Source organism: Bacillus rossius, chromosome 12 (genome assembly GCF_032445375.1).
Source record: "Bacillus rossius redtenbacheri isolate Brsri chromosome 12, Brsri_v3, whole genome shotgun sequence".
Classification (NCBI taxonomy): Eukaryota; Metazoa; Arthropoda; class Insecta; order Phasmatodea; family Bacillidae; genus Bacillus; species Bacillus rossius.
In genome coordinates, this window is record NC_086339.1 from 12,725,169 (window position 1) to 12,737,933 (window position 12,765).

The window sequence follows — 12,765 nt, forward strand, 5'->3', positions numbered from 1 at the left end:
AGATGAGTGTTACACACTTCTACATATTGTACAACTCGGTACTTAATATAATACCTGCTGGATAATACTTAAAAATTACTAAATGATCATTAAATTAAAACCTGTGAACATTTTACCAGTAGAAAACATACCATACATACCCGAATCAAAGATGAGATTTTTTTTTATATAACTCTAATAGAATCTTAATTAAAATGTAGAATCTTGGGGACAATTAACTGACCCCAGCAGCTATATGAATACATTTCCTGTGAACTTAATTTGGTATCTGAATAACATGAAATAGAGGCAAAGTGTATGGCTGCATGGCCAAAGCCTTATTTCAGTTCATATTCAGTAGTAATGTTACAAGCTACTATACAACTTAAAAAAACACACAAATAGGATTGAGGAATAAATTTGACAAAAAAACTGAGTTTGATAAAAAAAAAAATGCGATTGTGATTAGCTTTCAGGCTAATAGAACTTTTAACTAAGTACAAATGTTGTCACCTTCGATTCGGGGTGATTCAGTATGTGTATGTTCACTTTAATAATACAAAAACTAAACAAGGAAAAGAAGTACTAAGAAATTAACAATGCCCACAATATTATATTCCAGTGTACAGCACAACATAATGTATATCCACCTCAATATTCATTACTTTATATATAATTATGCAAGCACATGAGATTATCATAGTTAGTCATAATATAAATGTGTACATTTGTTGTTGAGTGTTCGACTAGCGAGTCAGCCCAAAGAATACAGGCTGAACTGTAATTTATACAATCTGATAGTCACTACATACTGTGCTGGCACCTGTGTGTTACAATAATTATGATCTACATTACATCTTATCAACAAAAACATGCATGATGATAGAAAGTTGTCTGCAGAAAAAAAATAAACTGCTGAAGAGATGCAAAGGTAATAAAATATACATAATTCATAGTCCAGCACATTGCCACAAATACCTACTTTCCCATCACATCATATTTAAATTTTAAAGCCTAAAAAGAGACAGAAACTAATGTAATTATAAACCCCTCACCAGTTCTAAAAAAAATACCATATTTATCATAATACACCAGCCTATCAATCGCAGAGATAAAAAAAATTACAAGATTTTTTTTTCATACCCAAATAGGCAATTGTAAATGAAGAAGAGCTAATTTTTATAACAAAATGAACAGAAAACAAAATTGGCAGCAAAATAATTAACTGCTTGTTGCTCTTATTTCCTTGTTTAGGACAAGGAAAACTAAATGATAAAAGAAAGTGGATGGAGTGAAGACTATCGAGAAGGTGTCAGATCTGCAGACAACTTGAGCAAAGCACACGCACAAATTGTTTTCGTCCAGCACAGAGGCATATTTACACGACACCAAGCCCAGTTCGCGAGTCCTCTTGTTAGCCAACCACCCAAGTGGATAAGCACAACAGTTCACAGTACCTTGCACTTGACACTCCATTTGAGCGCAAGCGCGAGCCAAGTCCCACTCGCCGGTTGCTCTGCAGTCCGCCCACTGCCTGGCGCGACACCTACCTTTAGACGCAATGGGTGAATGTGAACTTTTCTGTGACCTGAAGACATCTGTACGGAGTGCTTGCCCCCTTCCACACACGAGATCAAGTGTCTCGTGGGAATGCAGCATCAGTACAGAAAAACTACTGAATACTTTGAATTGTAATTTATGTTGTCACCAGCAGTGATAAAACACGCAGAATATCCTACAGGATTATATTAGCTACGTATCTACAACAAAAATGCAGTTAAATTACAAGGAGAGACGTCGAGCATCAAATAAAAATACTCTACATCAAGAATTTCTTTTTTAATACGTAAAAATATAAAATTTGCTTTCATTGGTTTTTCAAATCACGAAACCATCAACAATATGTTCAACTCATATCGAACGAGTGGAAAAAGAAGTAAAACAGTACACGAAACACTTGTACACGGTGACGAGCAACAACGATCAAACAGGTTCACATTCACTCGCATCGAGTCTAACCGAGTCGCGACCGTCACTCGGCATCGGCCTCGGTCTCCGCGGCGGCCGCCTGCCCCGGCTTTTCGTCCGGCGGGGCTTCCTTTTCATCGTTACACGGGGTGCTGTCCCCCTGCGACGCGTCCATCACGCTCTCCTCTTTGGGCGTTCCCTTCGACTTCAACTGGACCCCGTCCTCCGTCATCACGAACTCGGCCTCGTCATCCTCCACCTCCCCCGACTCCTCGCGAGCGGGATCCTCGCCGGCAGAGATGACGCTCCAGCGGGACTTGCGGCCGCGGCCCCCGTCGTGACGGGGCGCCCAGCCTCCGTCGTCCCCTCCCCGTCTCCTGCCGAACCCCGGGAACCTCCCGTCCTCGCGAGGCCTCCTGGGGGCCCAGCCGCCGCGGTCCCGGCCCCTGCGCTCCTCCAACGCCGGCCGGCCGAAGAAGCCGTCAGGACGGCCGCCCTCCGCTCGCCCGAACACCCCTGGCATGCCCTGGCCCTCCATCCACACACCTGCAACATCACAATCAGCTGTTAACTTCCTCCCGACGATGAACACACTGCAACCCTACAATAAAGTCAGTCAACAAGAAAACATTTGGTGCCACCACCACTTAAACCAAAACTATTAGTACTTTAAAACAAAGAGTGCATAATTTCAAAACTAAAACTTCAATATTCTATCATGTTGAACAAAGTCAAAAGTAACCATATTAATAAAAAAAATATACTTTAAGACAACATGGACACCTTAAAAATTTAACAGGAAAGACAATCAGTGCAGCTCATGAATTGAGGATGGAAAAGAGAACAGCAAGGATGCAACGGGAAGAGGAAGTAGCAAACCTAAGAGGAAAGAAGAGAAAAAAACTGGCAAGACTTAACCCAGGAGGAGGTGTAGAAAGATGGAGGATAAAAAAAAAAGACCGCTAGCCAAAGCAAGACAAGAGAAAAAAGGTACAGGTAGAAAAAGAAGAAGCTGCAGTAGCAATAAATATGGTTAGTGGTATACAAGACCAATTAAAAAATGTGTATTCTCTAAACTGATGGAGGCTGAAGCCTGACAGCGGTAACCAACGAGAAACTGACCTGGCCGGGGCCCTCTCATGCCCATGTGGCCGGGCGGGCCTCGATGGTGGAACATCGGAACTGCTAGAACAAACGCAGCAAAGCATTAAAAAATCGGCACACAACATGTACTTGTAAAACGTAAGGCTAACAACTAAAATTAATGTGTCAGATGATGGACCTGAAAAGGAAGAGGTTGTATGCTATGCAGTAGCACAGGAATTCGTAAACTGGTGCTTCTACAAAAATAACAAGAAATTAGAAGGAAATCACTTTTACAGATGCAATGATTTACTGGGTTACTTCAGCTTCCTTAGGTAGCAAGTAAGGATGGTGGCAACCTACAAGGTTCAAACAAGAAGAACTGAACTACTGCTGCAGACGAAGTTGATCACTTACGCCTGAAAATGAATATAAAAATGTTTGGTACTACCTAGATAATGCAAGAGTTTTTCATGTGTTCTACATTTGTTATAGTTTGACCATCATTAATATCACCAAAACAGGAAACTCACTTAAAATTACTGTTGAAAAAAAAGTGCTAAGGAAATAAAATTTAATTTTGTGAAAACTTGGCAGTAAATCAGTAAAATTAACTTCTATAACATAAAAAAAAACTTTAAGTGTTTATACTAATTATTGATTTAGTCAGTATACTGCATTATTAATATTGAATTAATGATTATTTAATCACAATGTTAGAAGTGATATGTGAATAGGTCAAATATATTTGTAACACATAAGCTTGAAATAAAAATTATAACGAAAAAATTAAAGAAATGATAGATTACTCGCATAAATACATAACTACAATACGTCACCAACTGTAACCAAACACATCCTGGCAAGATGAATACAAGCAACCCTGAGTTACACCTCACTTCTCATTTGTAGGCAGACATTTTGCCTTGACTTGAACTAGCAAAACTTCATTAAAGCAAATTCAACAATATCCATTCAAATTGTTTTGTTGGCTATCTACAAACATTTACATTTGAACAACACTGCACTTCCCATGTTGAACTCACCGAGTCCTCGTGGCCCCATGTACGGGCCCATCATAGGTCCGCGTGGCCCGTGACCCATCAAGCCCCTCGGACCGGGCATGAAGCCGTCCCGCTGCGGAGGGTAGAATTCATGCCCAAAAGCTTCCATGGGTGGGGGCGGGCCCCGGATGTCAAAGTCGTCCGGGTGTGCCATCCTGGGGTCGAACAAGTCCCGGATAGGACCCCGGTGCTCAAAGCCGTCCGGAGGACGATGGGACATCAGTTCAAAGTCATCTGGACGTACATTCCTGTCATTGAAGTCATCTGGACGTACATTCCTGTCACTGAAGTCATCTGGACGTACATTCCTGTCGTTGAAGTCGTCGGGTCGTCTCTCTCTCAGCTCAAACTCTGCCTGGTGCCTCTTGCGCACCTCAAACTCTTCCTTCTGAAGGGGCAGGATGTCAAACTCATCTGGGTGGGCCGGCACAGGAGGGAAGTCTTCAGGAGGGTGTCTCGATCCATCGTGGTTCCTGGGATCGAACGCCTCTCTCTCCCGCCGGGGATCAAACTTACCCTCCCTCTCCGGAGGGGCTGAGCCCCTGGGGCCAAACGAGGGAGGTGGCCGGAAGTTCCCGGGACCTGGCGGTGGTCTGAACATTTCCGGAGGAGGGCCCCGAGGACTGAAGCCCGGAGGACCTGCGTCACCAGCCATGCAGCACGATTACATGTGGTCCACAGTTCACAGAAATGCATTTTAACAAGTTCTACTTAACTGTGAATTAACAGGGCTCAACATACAACTGGTGAAAAATTATGAAAATTTTACAGACTTTAAAATAACTTTTTTTTAAACTATTTGTATTAAAGAATCATTTTTATGAATAATAAATAGGGACCCCAGAAAACAGCAAACAAAACTGACTAAAAGTGGTGATAAAATAAGGCAAAAGCAGCACAAATTATAAGAATTAAAACACAGAAGTGGTGCAAAAAGTCAGTGTAAAAAGGGGGTTGTCTGTAAAGTCGGTTTACGGACAATAATTTTACGTGATAACGTCATAAGAAAACATTGATGAAAAATTGCACAATTTTTAATTTTCAAATACTATTTACAGTTTTTGCAAATTTAATTTAAATAATTTGTTTAAATATAATCACGAACAATTAGTTAAAAAAATTAGCCTTAACCTGTTTGATATTATAGAAGATTTTCTCGCACGGTGGTTGGCCGGTTCTTGCACGCTTGGCTCAGGCAGAAAGTGACAATTTTTTGTGCATGCAGCCGGCGTTCATCAATTTATAAGACGTTATTGTGTCAAAAATTTATGTTACTTATAAAATCTGACACTAAATATTATTCTTTGGATTTTAGTTCCTATAATTTTGTATGATTGAAAAAAAAAAAAAAAAAAAAAAGTCAAATTCATCCACCTTTGCTTAAATGATATTCGATAGACACATACCTTGGAAAGGAGGATGGGGTGCAGCGGCAGCCTCCCCTGGCACCCTTGGCCCAGGGAACCTCAGCAGGGGTGCGACGGGAGATCCCTCCACCGGCGCTCTCTCCGGGGGCTCCTGCTGGGGGGGAGGCATGTCTAGTGCCGGCGGGGGAACGCCATCCCTGGCCCGCGGGTCGCGGTCCCGGCTTCTGTCACGGTCCCCACTGCTGCTTCTGTCCCGCATACTCATCCTGCACACACAGTCGCTTCTCTAAACATGGTTACAACCAGCAAACAGTCATGTGGACCATGTATGGCTATCACTACATGCTCACATCATATACATCTACATTCTAGATAGAAAATGACACAATATAAAATCATCTACTTGAGAAAGTGTAGGAATCACAGATTATTGACACATACATACAATGCTGAGGAATTTGTTAAAAAAACTCATTGGAAAACAAAGTGTTTCCCTTTAGTTAAGCATCTTTGTAGGAGGTAGCTTGAATTAACATTCCAATTTACGACTTCACATAGTTGGAAATTTGTGCATGTGATTGTCAAAAATATTAGAACATTCTAAGCTCAAGGCTAGGAAAAAAATTGACCAATAAAAACATTTAAAAACTGATCACTTGATTCAAATTTTAATTTTCAAACCCTTAGGCCTACTGCTGAACAGAAACTAAGAAGTGCTCTCTCACCTGTCATCCTTGTCCGGGCCAGTGTTAGTGTGGCCGTCGTTAGCCAGGCTTCGGAGCCGGTCCAGCAGGCTGGGCTTGTCCTTGCCTGCGTCTTGCGGCTCCACCAGCGACTGTACCGGCAGCCAAGGCGAGATGGGCGTACTTTCTGCAGCAGCGGGACGACCCCTGTCGTCATTGTCCTTCCAGTCCCTGTCTCCACCACGCTCCTTATCTCGTTCCCTGTCGCGCCCACCGCGGCGATCACCGCGGTCCCTGTCCCTGTCTCTGTCCCTGTCCCGATCCCGGCGACCACCGTCGCGATCCCGGTCTCTCCGAGTGTCACGGTCTCTGTCTCGCTCCCTGTCTCTGTCCTTGTCCTTGTCCTTGTCCTTGTCCTTGTCCTTATCTTTGTCCTTGCTTTCCCTGTCTCCGCGGTCTTTGTCACGTTCCCTGTCTCGTTCCCTGTCCCGCTCGCGATCTCTTTCCCGGTCTCTCTCGCGGTCGCGGTCCCTGTCGCGATCCCTGTCCCGAGACCTGTTCCTATCTTCTCGACTCTTGTTCCTCTCCGCGTCGTCCTTGGCCAGTTCTTGGCTGGCCTTGGCCAGCGCCGCGCCCAGTTGCTGCTGGTGCTGCTGCTGATGAATCTGCTGGATCTGTTCGTCCGACAGTAACGGCGGGGGCATGTTCCCCTGGTAACCAAGCAGACCCTGGCCGCCACCCATGGCGTTCCTGAACGACTGAGTCCCAGAGATGGCCGCCAGCAGCTGGTCACTCAGCCTGAAACCATCACGCAGATAGCTACACTATATCACCTACTTATCATATTCGTTGTCAAACCTGATGTTCCACAGCAAGAGACTGCATGGAATATAAACTAGCTTGCTTTAAGTCTAAAAAAAAACTTCCCACTAGGCTATTTAAGCGGTATAGAAATTTTTCGTGGAAAAGGAGGCAACACAGATGTTTTATCCACTTTTTTTTTTTCCACTGGGATATTTCTCTACAGTTTATAAAAGCAAAGAAATTCAAAACTATAATGTCTTGAACCCAAATCAACCAAATTGCTACCAGCTGAAAACGTAGCATGCAAGTAACTTCTCACCTCATAGCTGGCTCATGCTGTGTCCCTTTGCTTGTCTGCTGATCATCACTGATGTTCATATCAACAGACATGTCATCTTGCTTCATTGAAGCCAGTCTTAATTGGTGTGCTGAAAAGCACAAACAGGCATATAAATTACAGTACTCTTCAGAAAAATGTAAATATCTATCAGACCAATAACAACCAGATGCAGCTGTGTAACTTAACTAATCATTAAGACATGAAATCCCATTAATTTTTTTGTTTTGTGTTTAATTCGCCAATTTTATTATTTTTTATGTACAGTTTCATTCCGGTATGCCGATAAATAAAGCAGAAACAAAGGAAAAAAAAGATTGAAAAACGCAGGGGTTGATATCAAAAGGTGAAGTTTCTTTGCCATACTGTTTATAAATGTCACATTCCCTGGCAGTTGTACACTGACGTAGTACACTGATGTACTGCACATGAGCATACCTGCCAACACCTGACAAGTACAACACAGTAGAAGGAAACCACACCAGCATGGGATGATGAGACGCGGATATCGCAGGCTAAATACAAACTTGCACTGCAAGACCACATTTATTAAGTTATATTTTCACCTTGTAAGCAATACTTACAGGTACATATGTAGTCACACAGCTCAAAGTTTTCATCGCTAGAGGTTTCAGAATATGACCATTTATTTCTTCATACTTAATTAATAATTTTCTCTTTAATTTTCTCAGATATTCCTACCCAAAATTTTTTTTAGCACATTAGTTGCCACAAGTCAGATTTATGTTAAAATCTTTCTTATTTCAAGCATTTTCAAATTTGGGTACATATAGTACTTATCACTTGAGAAACAAAATAAATGTCCACAGTATTTAATTTAACATTTCCCATAAAATTATAAATGGAAAACGAAGCAAGGCTTAAGGCTTGTTTATTTACAGACAGTTGCAGAAAGCTCCACACACCTTGCTGTAATTGTGGCAGAGCCCCGAACTGCATGAGGTCACTCAAGCCTTGCCGAGTGGCCTCGGAAACCGGTGTCGGCATAGAGGAGGGCATGCTTGTAGGCGGCATGCCCATGCCCGTCGGCAGCATGCCTGCATTGGGTGGCATGACCACGTTGGGGGGCATGCCCGTGGCGGGGGGCTTGTCCTGGGGTGCCCCTGGAGCAGGCAGTGGGATCTGGGCTAGCATGCCCACAGGTGCACCTGGCAGAAAAAAATCCAGCGTCAAGCACCCGTCTGCTACACTTGCACATGCAGCAAACTTTTTGCCACTACTGATATGTGTATGTGTGTGTGTGTGCGTGTGCGTGAAATCTACACAGAGAAGTGAAACTTCTTCTTGCTTATTATATTAATACGTATAGGAATCATAATTCTCTTTGGATGAGGTTGCAGATCAAAAAAAAATATATACAAGTACGTGAGCCTTAAATTATGTTATTGTGCAAGTATGCATGCAAGTGTGCAAGTATGCTGCTTCATTTCTACCTCTTCCCTGCCGCCTCTCCTCTTCTACCGGTTCCCCCACCACGTAACTAACTATTCCCTAAATGCAATAGTAATTTTGTCCCCCCCAGCAAAGAGGTTTCACTTCAAAAGATCTTCAAAGTGAATATAAAAATGTTCCCGAATGCAGCTCACCTGGGTTGAAGGGAGAGTTGACTGGAGGGGGCACGCCGCCCATCATCTGCTGATGCATCATGAGCCCCTGCATGCCGGGGGGAGGCACGCCAATGGGCACGTTGTGCACCATGCCTGGACCCATGTGCATCCCCATTGGAGCTAAGAGGCCAGCAGGGCGGCAAGCAAACAACACAAATCACGAACACATCCTTACAGCAGACGCACGGCGGATAAACTCCCGCCATAATTAAACATGCGTGCAGGAAAACATGAGAAGTCATTGCTTTATGGTCCAAGTAACCTCAAAAACCATTTTGTTTAAGATAAAATTATTACAATTAGTATTAATAATACCTAACCTCTAAAGTTAGAATTATCATAAACATCCAAGGGGGAAAAAAAATCACAATTTTTTCCTCTCAGCCTCAGGAATTAAAAAGCCCCTCACTGAGAGGGCTTGCTTACACTTTTAAAATGGTAACTGTGAGACAGGAATGATGCAGACCCCCTCCCAACTAAGCAACCATGCTAGTACACCACAGTTTTCAAAACAAGCGCAACTTACGAGGTACATTGGGGATGGCGAAGGGCGCAACCATCTGCATGGTCCCGGGCGGAGGCACCGCAGCCATGCCGGCGGGCATGCCAGGCATGCCCGGAGCTGACAGCCCCGCGGGCGTGGGCAGTGCGTCGGGCGGCCGCAGCGGGGGCGGCTGGGTGGTGTCCACCATGGACTGCTGCCGGGACACTGCGTCGGGCACCGCGATGAAGCCCGGCGGGGGAGCGTTCATGTCCGCCGGGGTCATGGACTCCGTGGGGATGGACGGCGTGGACTGCACGGACGAGGCTTGTGAGGACTGCTGCTGCTGTTGTAGCTGCTGCTGCTGCTGCTGGAACTGCTGTTGCAGTTGTTGTAGCTGCTGCTGTTGCAGTTCCTGCTGAGATTGTGCTGTGGACACATGAACGGCTGCTTTTAACACATCTTCCCTCGCTCTTCAACCAATTAAGAAATAAATGATTATTTATGTGAGTCATCACATAATTATATACAGTAAAATATACAACTTCCTTGAACCCCTCTCTAGTGGCATGTAATATGACAATGTCACACTTGACTTAGCAAACCCACAACACAACTGTTACTTTCATAGAAATAAATACTTTATATAAGTGACCTTTAAAAAAAAAGGCATAGTATTTAAACTTTTAACTAAAGAATTTATTTTTTAACATTAACAAATTATATAGAAATTTTTTTTTTTAATTTCCATTAACCTCCCTTTGCACAATAACAGTGTCTATTATACAGTAATTTGTAGTACTTTAAATCTTACCAGTCAGAGGAGCTTTCATACCTTCACCAAAACTTAATCATACAAGCAACACATGATTTCATTTCTTATAAATGGATTCAAACCCAGAATTCACTTTTTTAATGGAAACCAAATGAAATTGTGACCACAAACAATAGATCACTAAATGTTTTGTAATAAAATATGTGCCAGGCATAACAAACAGCTATTTTAGCTGAGTCACACTACACATGTATTCTGTAGGCAGCTAAGATATAGTTTACTGTGTTTATTAGAGCTTCTATAGTAGAACCCTGTTATAACGAATCTGAAGGGAGTAGTTTATATGTTCACTATAGAGGGGAAACTTTATATCTGGGAAAACTTTTATATTGGCAATACATACTCAAAAGCAAAATCATAACTACACATAGGCCTAAGCCATGAAAAGAACGAATGAAAATACCTAAAGCAACAGTTTTATGAGCAAATGCAGATAATATTTTTAATGAACTACACTTTCTATTACCTAATGGTTCTTGGAAATCGGCGTATTATCCTTTTTTCGGGCATTTAATACTCTGTGACGTTATCGCAGCTTGAGAAAGAAGATGGTTCAGCTTGTTTAATATTGTACTTAATGTGGATGTTGCAATTCCCAGTTCCTTTGCTATTAACACGTGCGGGACAGTGGGGTTGGAGTCTCCCTTTTCAATAATGTCCAGTTTATCTCGCACAGATAGTGCCTTACGTTTTTTAACGCGTTTTTCACATTTTTTATGTACGTATTTCTTATTGAAGCACATTTGCAGCTTAATAACACGTAATTATTTTTACCGTCAAAAGTAAATAAACGAAAAATAACGAGTCTGGTGCATCAAAGATTACAACGTATCATTTAGTATCGCAGTTGCTAAAGCTGGAACGAAATTTTCTAACTTTCTATGGAAAAATTTTGTCCACAGAGTTCTATCTAGTGGTAGTCTTACGAACCTTACCCGATCAAAATGTCCGAAACGTGAACGATAAAAATGAGACGTAAAAATATTGAATTTGCTGCTATAATGTACATACGTATTTGTGTGGCGGTAATTTATTTATAATTTTGATAACATAATAAATGTACACGTGTTTGCCCATTCTTTAACTATGCAGGGAAAACTATTTTTTATTTTCACCAAACTGGTCACCATTTTTGGCTACACGTAGCCTACCGAGGCCACTCGAATACGACTTGTTTATAATATGAACAGTGGACAATCGAGTAGCGTATTGCTGAGAGAAACTTCAATGTGATCTAGAATAGACGTTTTGTGAAAAAACTTTTAATTATATGAAAATATTTGAGATAAATGTGCATTATGTCGGCAAAATTTGTTCGTGGTACACGGGAAAACGTATCAACATTGACAAAAGTTGTGCGCTATATCCAATAAATTAATACATAACCTCAAATCATTTTGCCGGGACTGAGACGGAAATTCACAATAAACGGGAATTCATTATAGGCGGGTTCACTATAAACGGGTTCTACTGTACTATTACAGCCACTTTCTGATATAATACTGTTACACGTTGTCCCCAAAAATAACTAAAATATACTTGATAAATCTTAGTTTCTGCCATTTTTTTTTATCTATCCAGTTATCGTTATCTTATTTTACTAAAAACTATTAATTGCAATGAGCTAAAAAAAAAGTTTAAACACAGATACATTTACAAGAAGAAAGGGGTACTCACATTTCAACCAATCTGGAAGTGTATCCTCGTCAATCATGCCTCCATCTTCAAGAACATCAACGTCAAAATCTTTCGGGAGCTTCTCCCACGGTATGTAAGAGACTCCGAGATCCACCTCCCAGAAATCTTTCCACTCTTTGCCCTTTACACCCTTTCCTGGAGCCCATGCCAACTATAACACAAGGACCATAAACTTAAATAATTAAGGTTTTTATTTTTAATTCTATACAAGCCAGCCACACTAGAATGATCCACATTGCAATGCAATTAACATTTAAAATCTTCTAAGTAATCAATAAGCAGCCTAGAAAATATTTCATAGAGATGTCAACAAATTTTGGCTCTATCACAGTAAATTTACACATCTTTAACATATTTGCTATATGCTTATATAACATGTAAACTACCCATTTTCCCAACAATAAATTCATACTGCCGTACTTTTTGAAACTTCCGCAACTAACAAAGGGAATCAAATTATTTCTACAAAAGTTTGAAAAAAGTTAAAGCCACAAGAAAAATGCAGTCAGAATTCTAAGCGCAAATAAAAATTTGACTGGCCCAAGACATAACTACTAGTGGTGCACCGATGCGGATACCGATGAATCGTAATCGGCGATTATGGGTACTTACTGATTAATCGTAATCGGCGATTATCTTAACGATTACTTTGCCGATTATTTACGTCCCGGCGTAATTAAGTAGGTTTTTACCGTGTAATATTTTGTTACACAATTTTTAGGATGAAATACGGTAATATTTGTATATATTACAAAATTCATCTAACTCCGTCATATCATAATTACAGATATTTCATTAAGTTTAATAAATCTCATTGCCCCGAACAATAAAAAATACA

The 12,765-nt window shown here is 41.5% G+C and overlaps 1 protein-coding gene across 3 annotated transcripts in view; it reads right to left on the minus strand.

The window, feature by feature from the left end:
- Nucleotides 1-1,803: 1,803 nt before the first annotated feature.
- LOC134537541 (SR-related and CTD-associated factor 4) overlaps nt 1,804-12,765 on the minus strand; it is a 58,599-nt gene continuing 47,637 nt past the window's right edge. The window contains exons 12-21 of one of the 3 annotated variants that reach the window (XM_063378098.1): nt 11,907-12,078; nt 9,440-9,823; nt 8,893-9,033; nt 8,212-8,454; nt 7,268-7,376; nt 6,187-6,942; nt 5,501-5,727; nt 4,077-4,733; nt 3,070-3,132; nt 1,804-2,493 (exon numbers count right to left, since the gene is read on the minus strand). In XM_063378098.1, the coding sequence (XP_063234168.1) occupies nt 2,012-2,493; nt 3,070-3,132; nt 4,077-4,733; nt 5,501-5,727; nt 6,187-6,942; nt 7,268-7,376; nt 8,212-8,454; nt 8,893-9,033; nt 9,440-9,823; nt 11,907-12,078 (3,234 nt within the window). In that variant the 3' untranslated portion in view covers nt 1,804-2,011. Of the gene's footprint in view, nt 2,494-3,069; nt 3,133-4,076; nt 4,734-5,500; nt 5,728-6,186; nt 6,943-7,267; nt 7,377-8,211; nt 8,455-8,892; nt 9,042-9,438; nt 9,824-11,906; nt 12,079-12,765 lie in introns of all 3 variants that reach the window. The other 2 variants (XM_063378097.1, XM_063378096.1) reach the window with 2 other exon arrangements.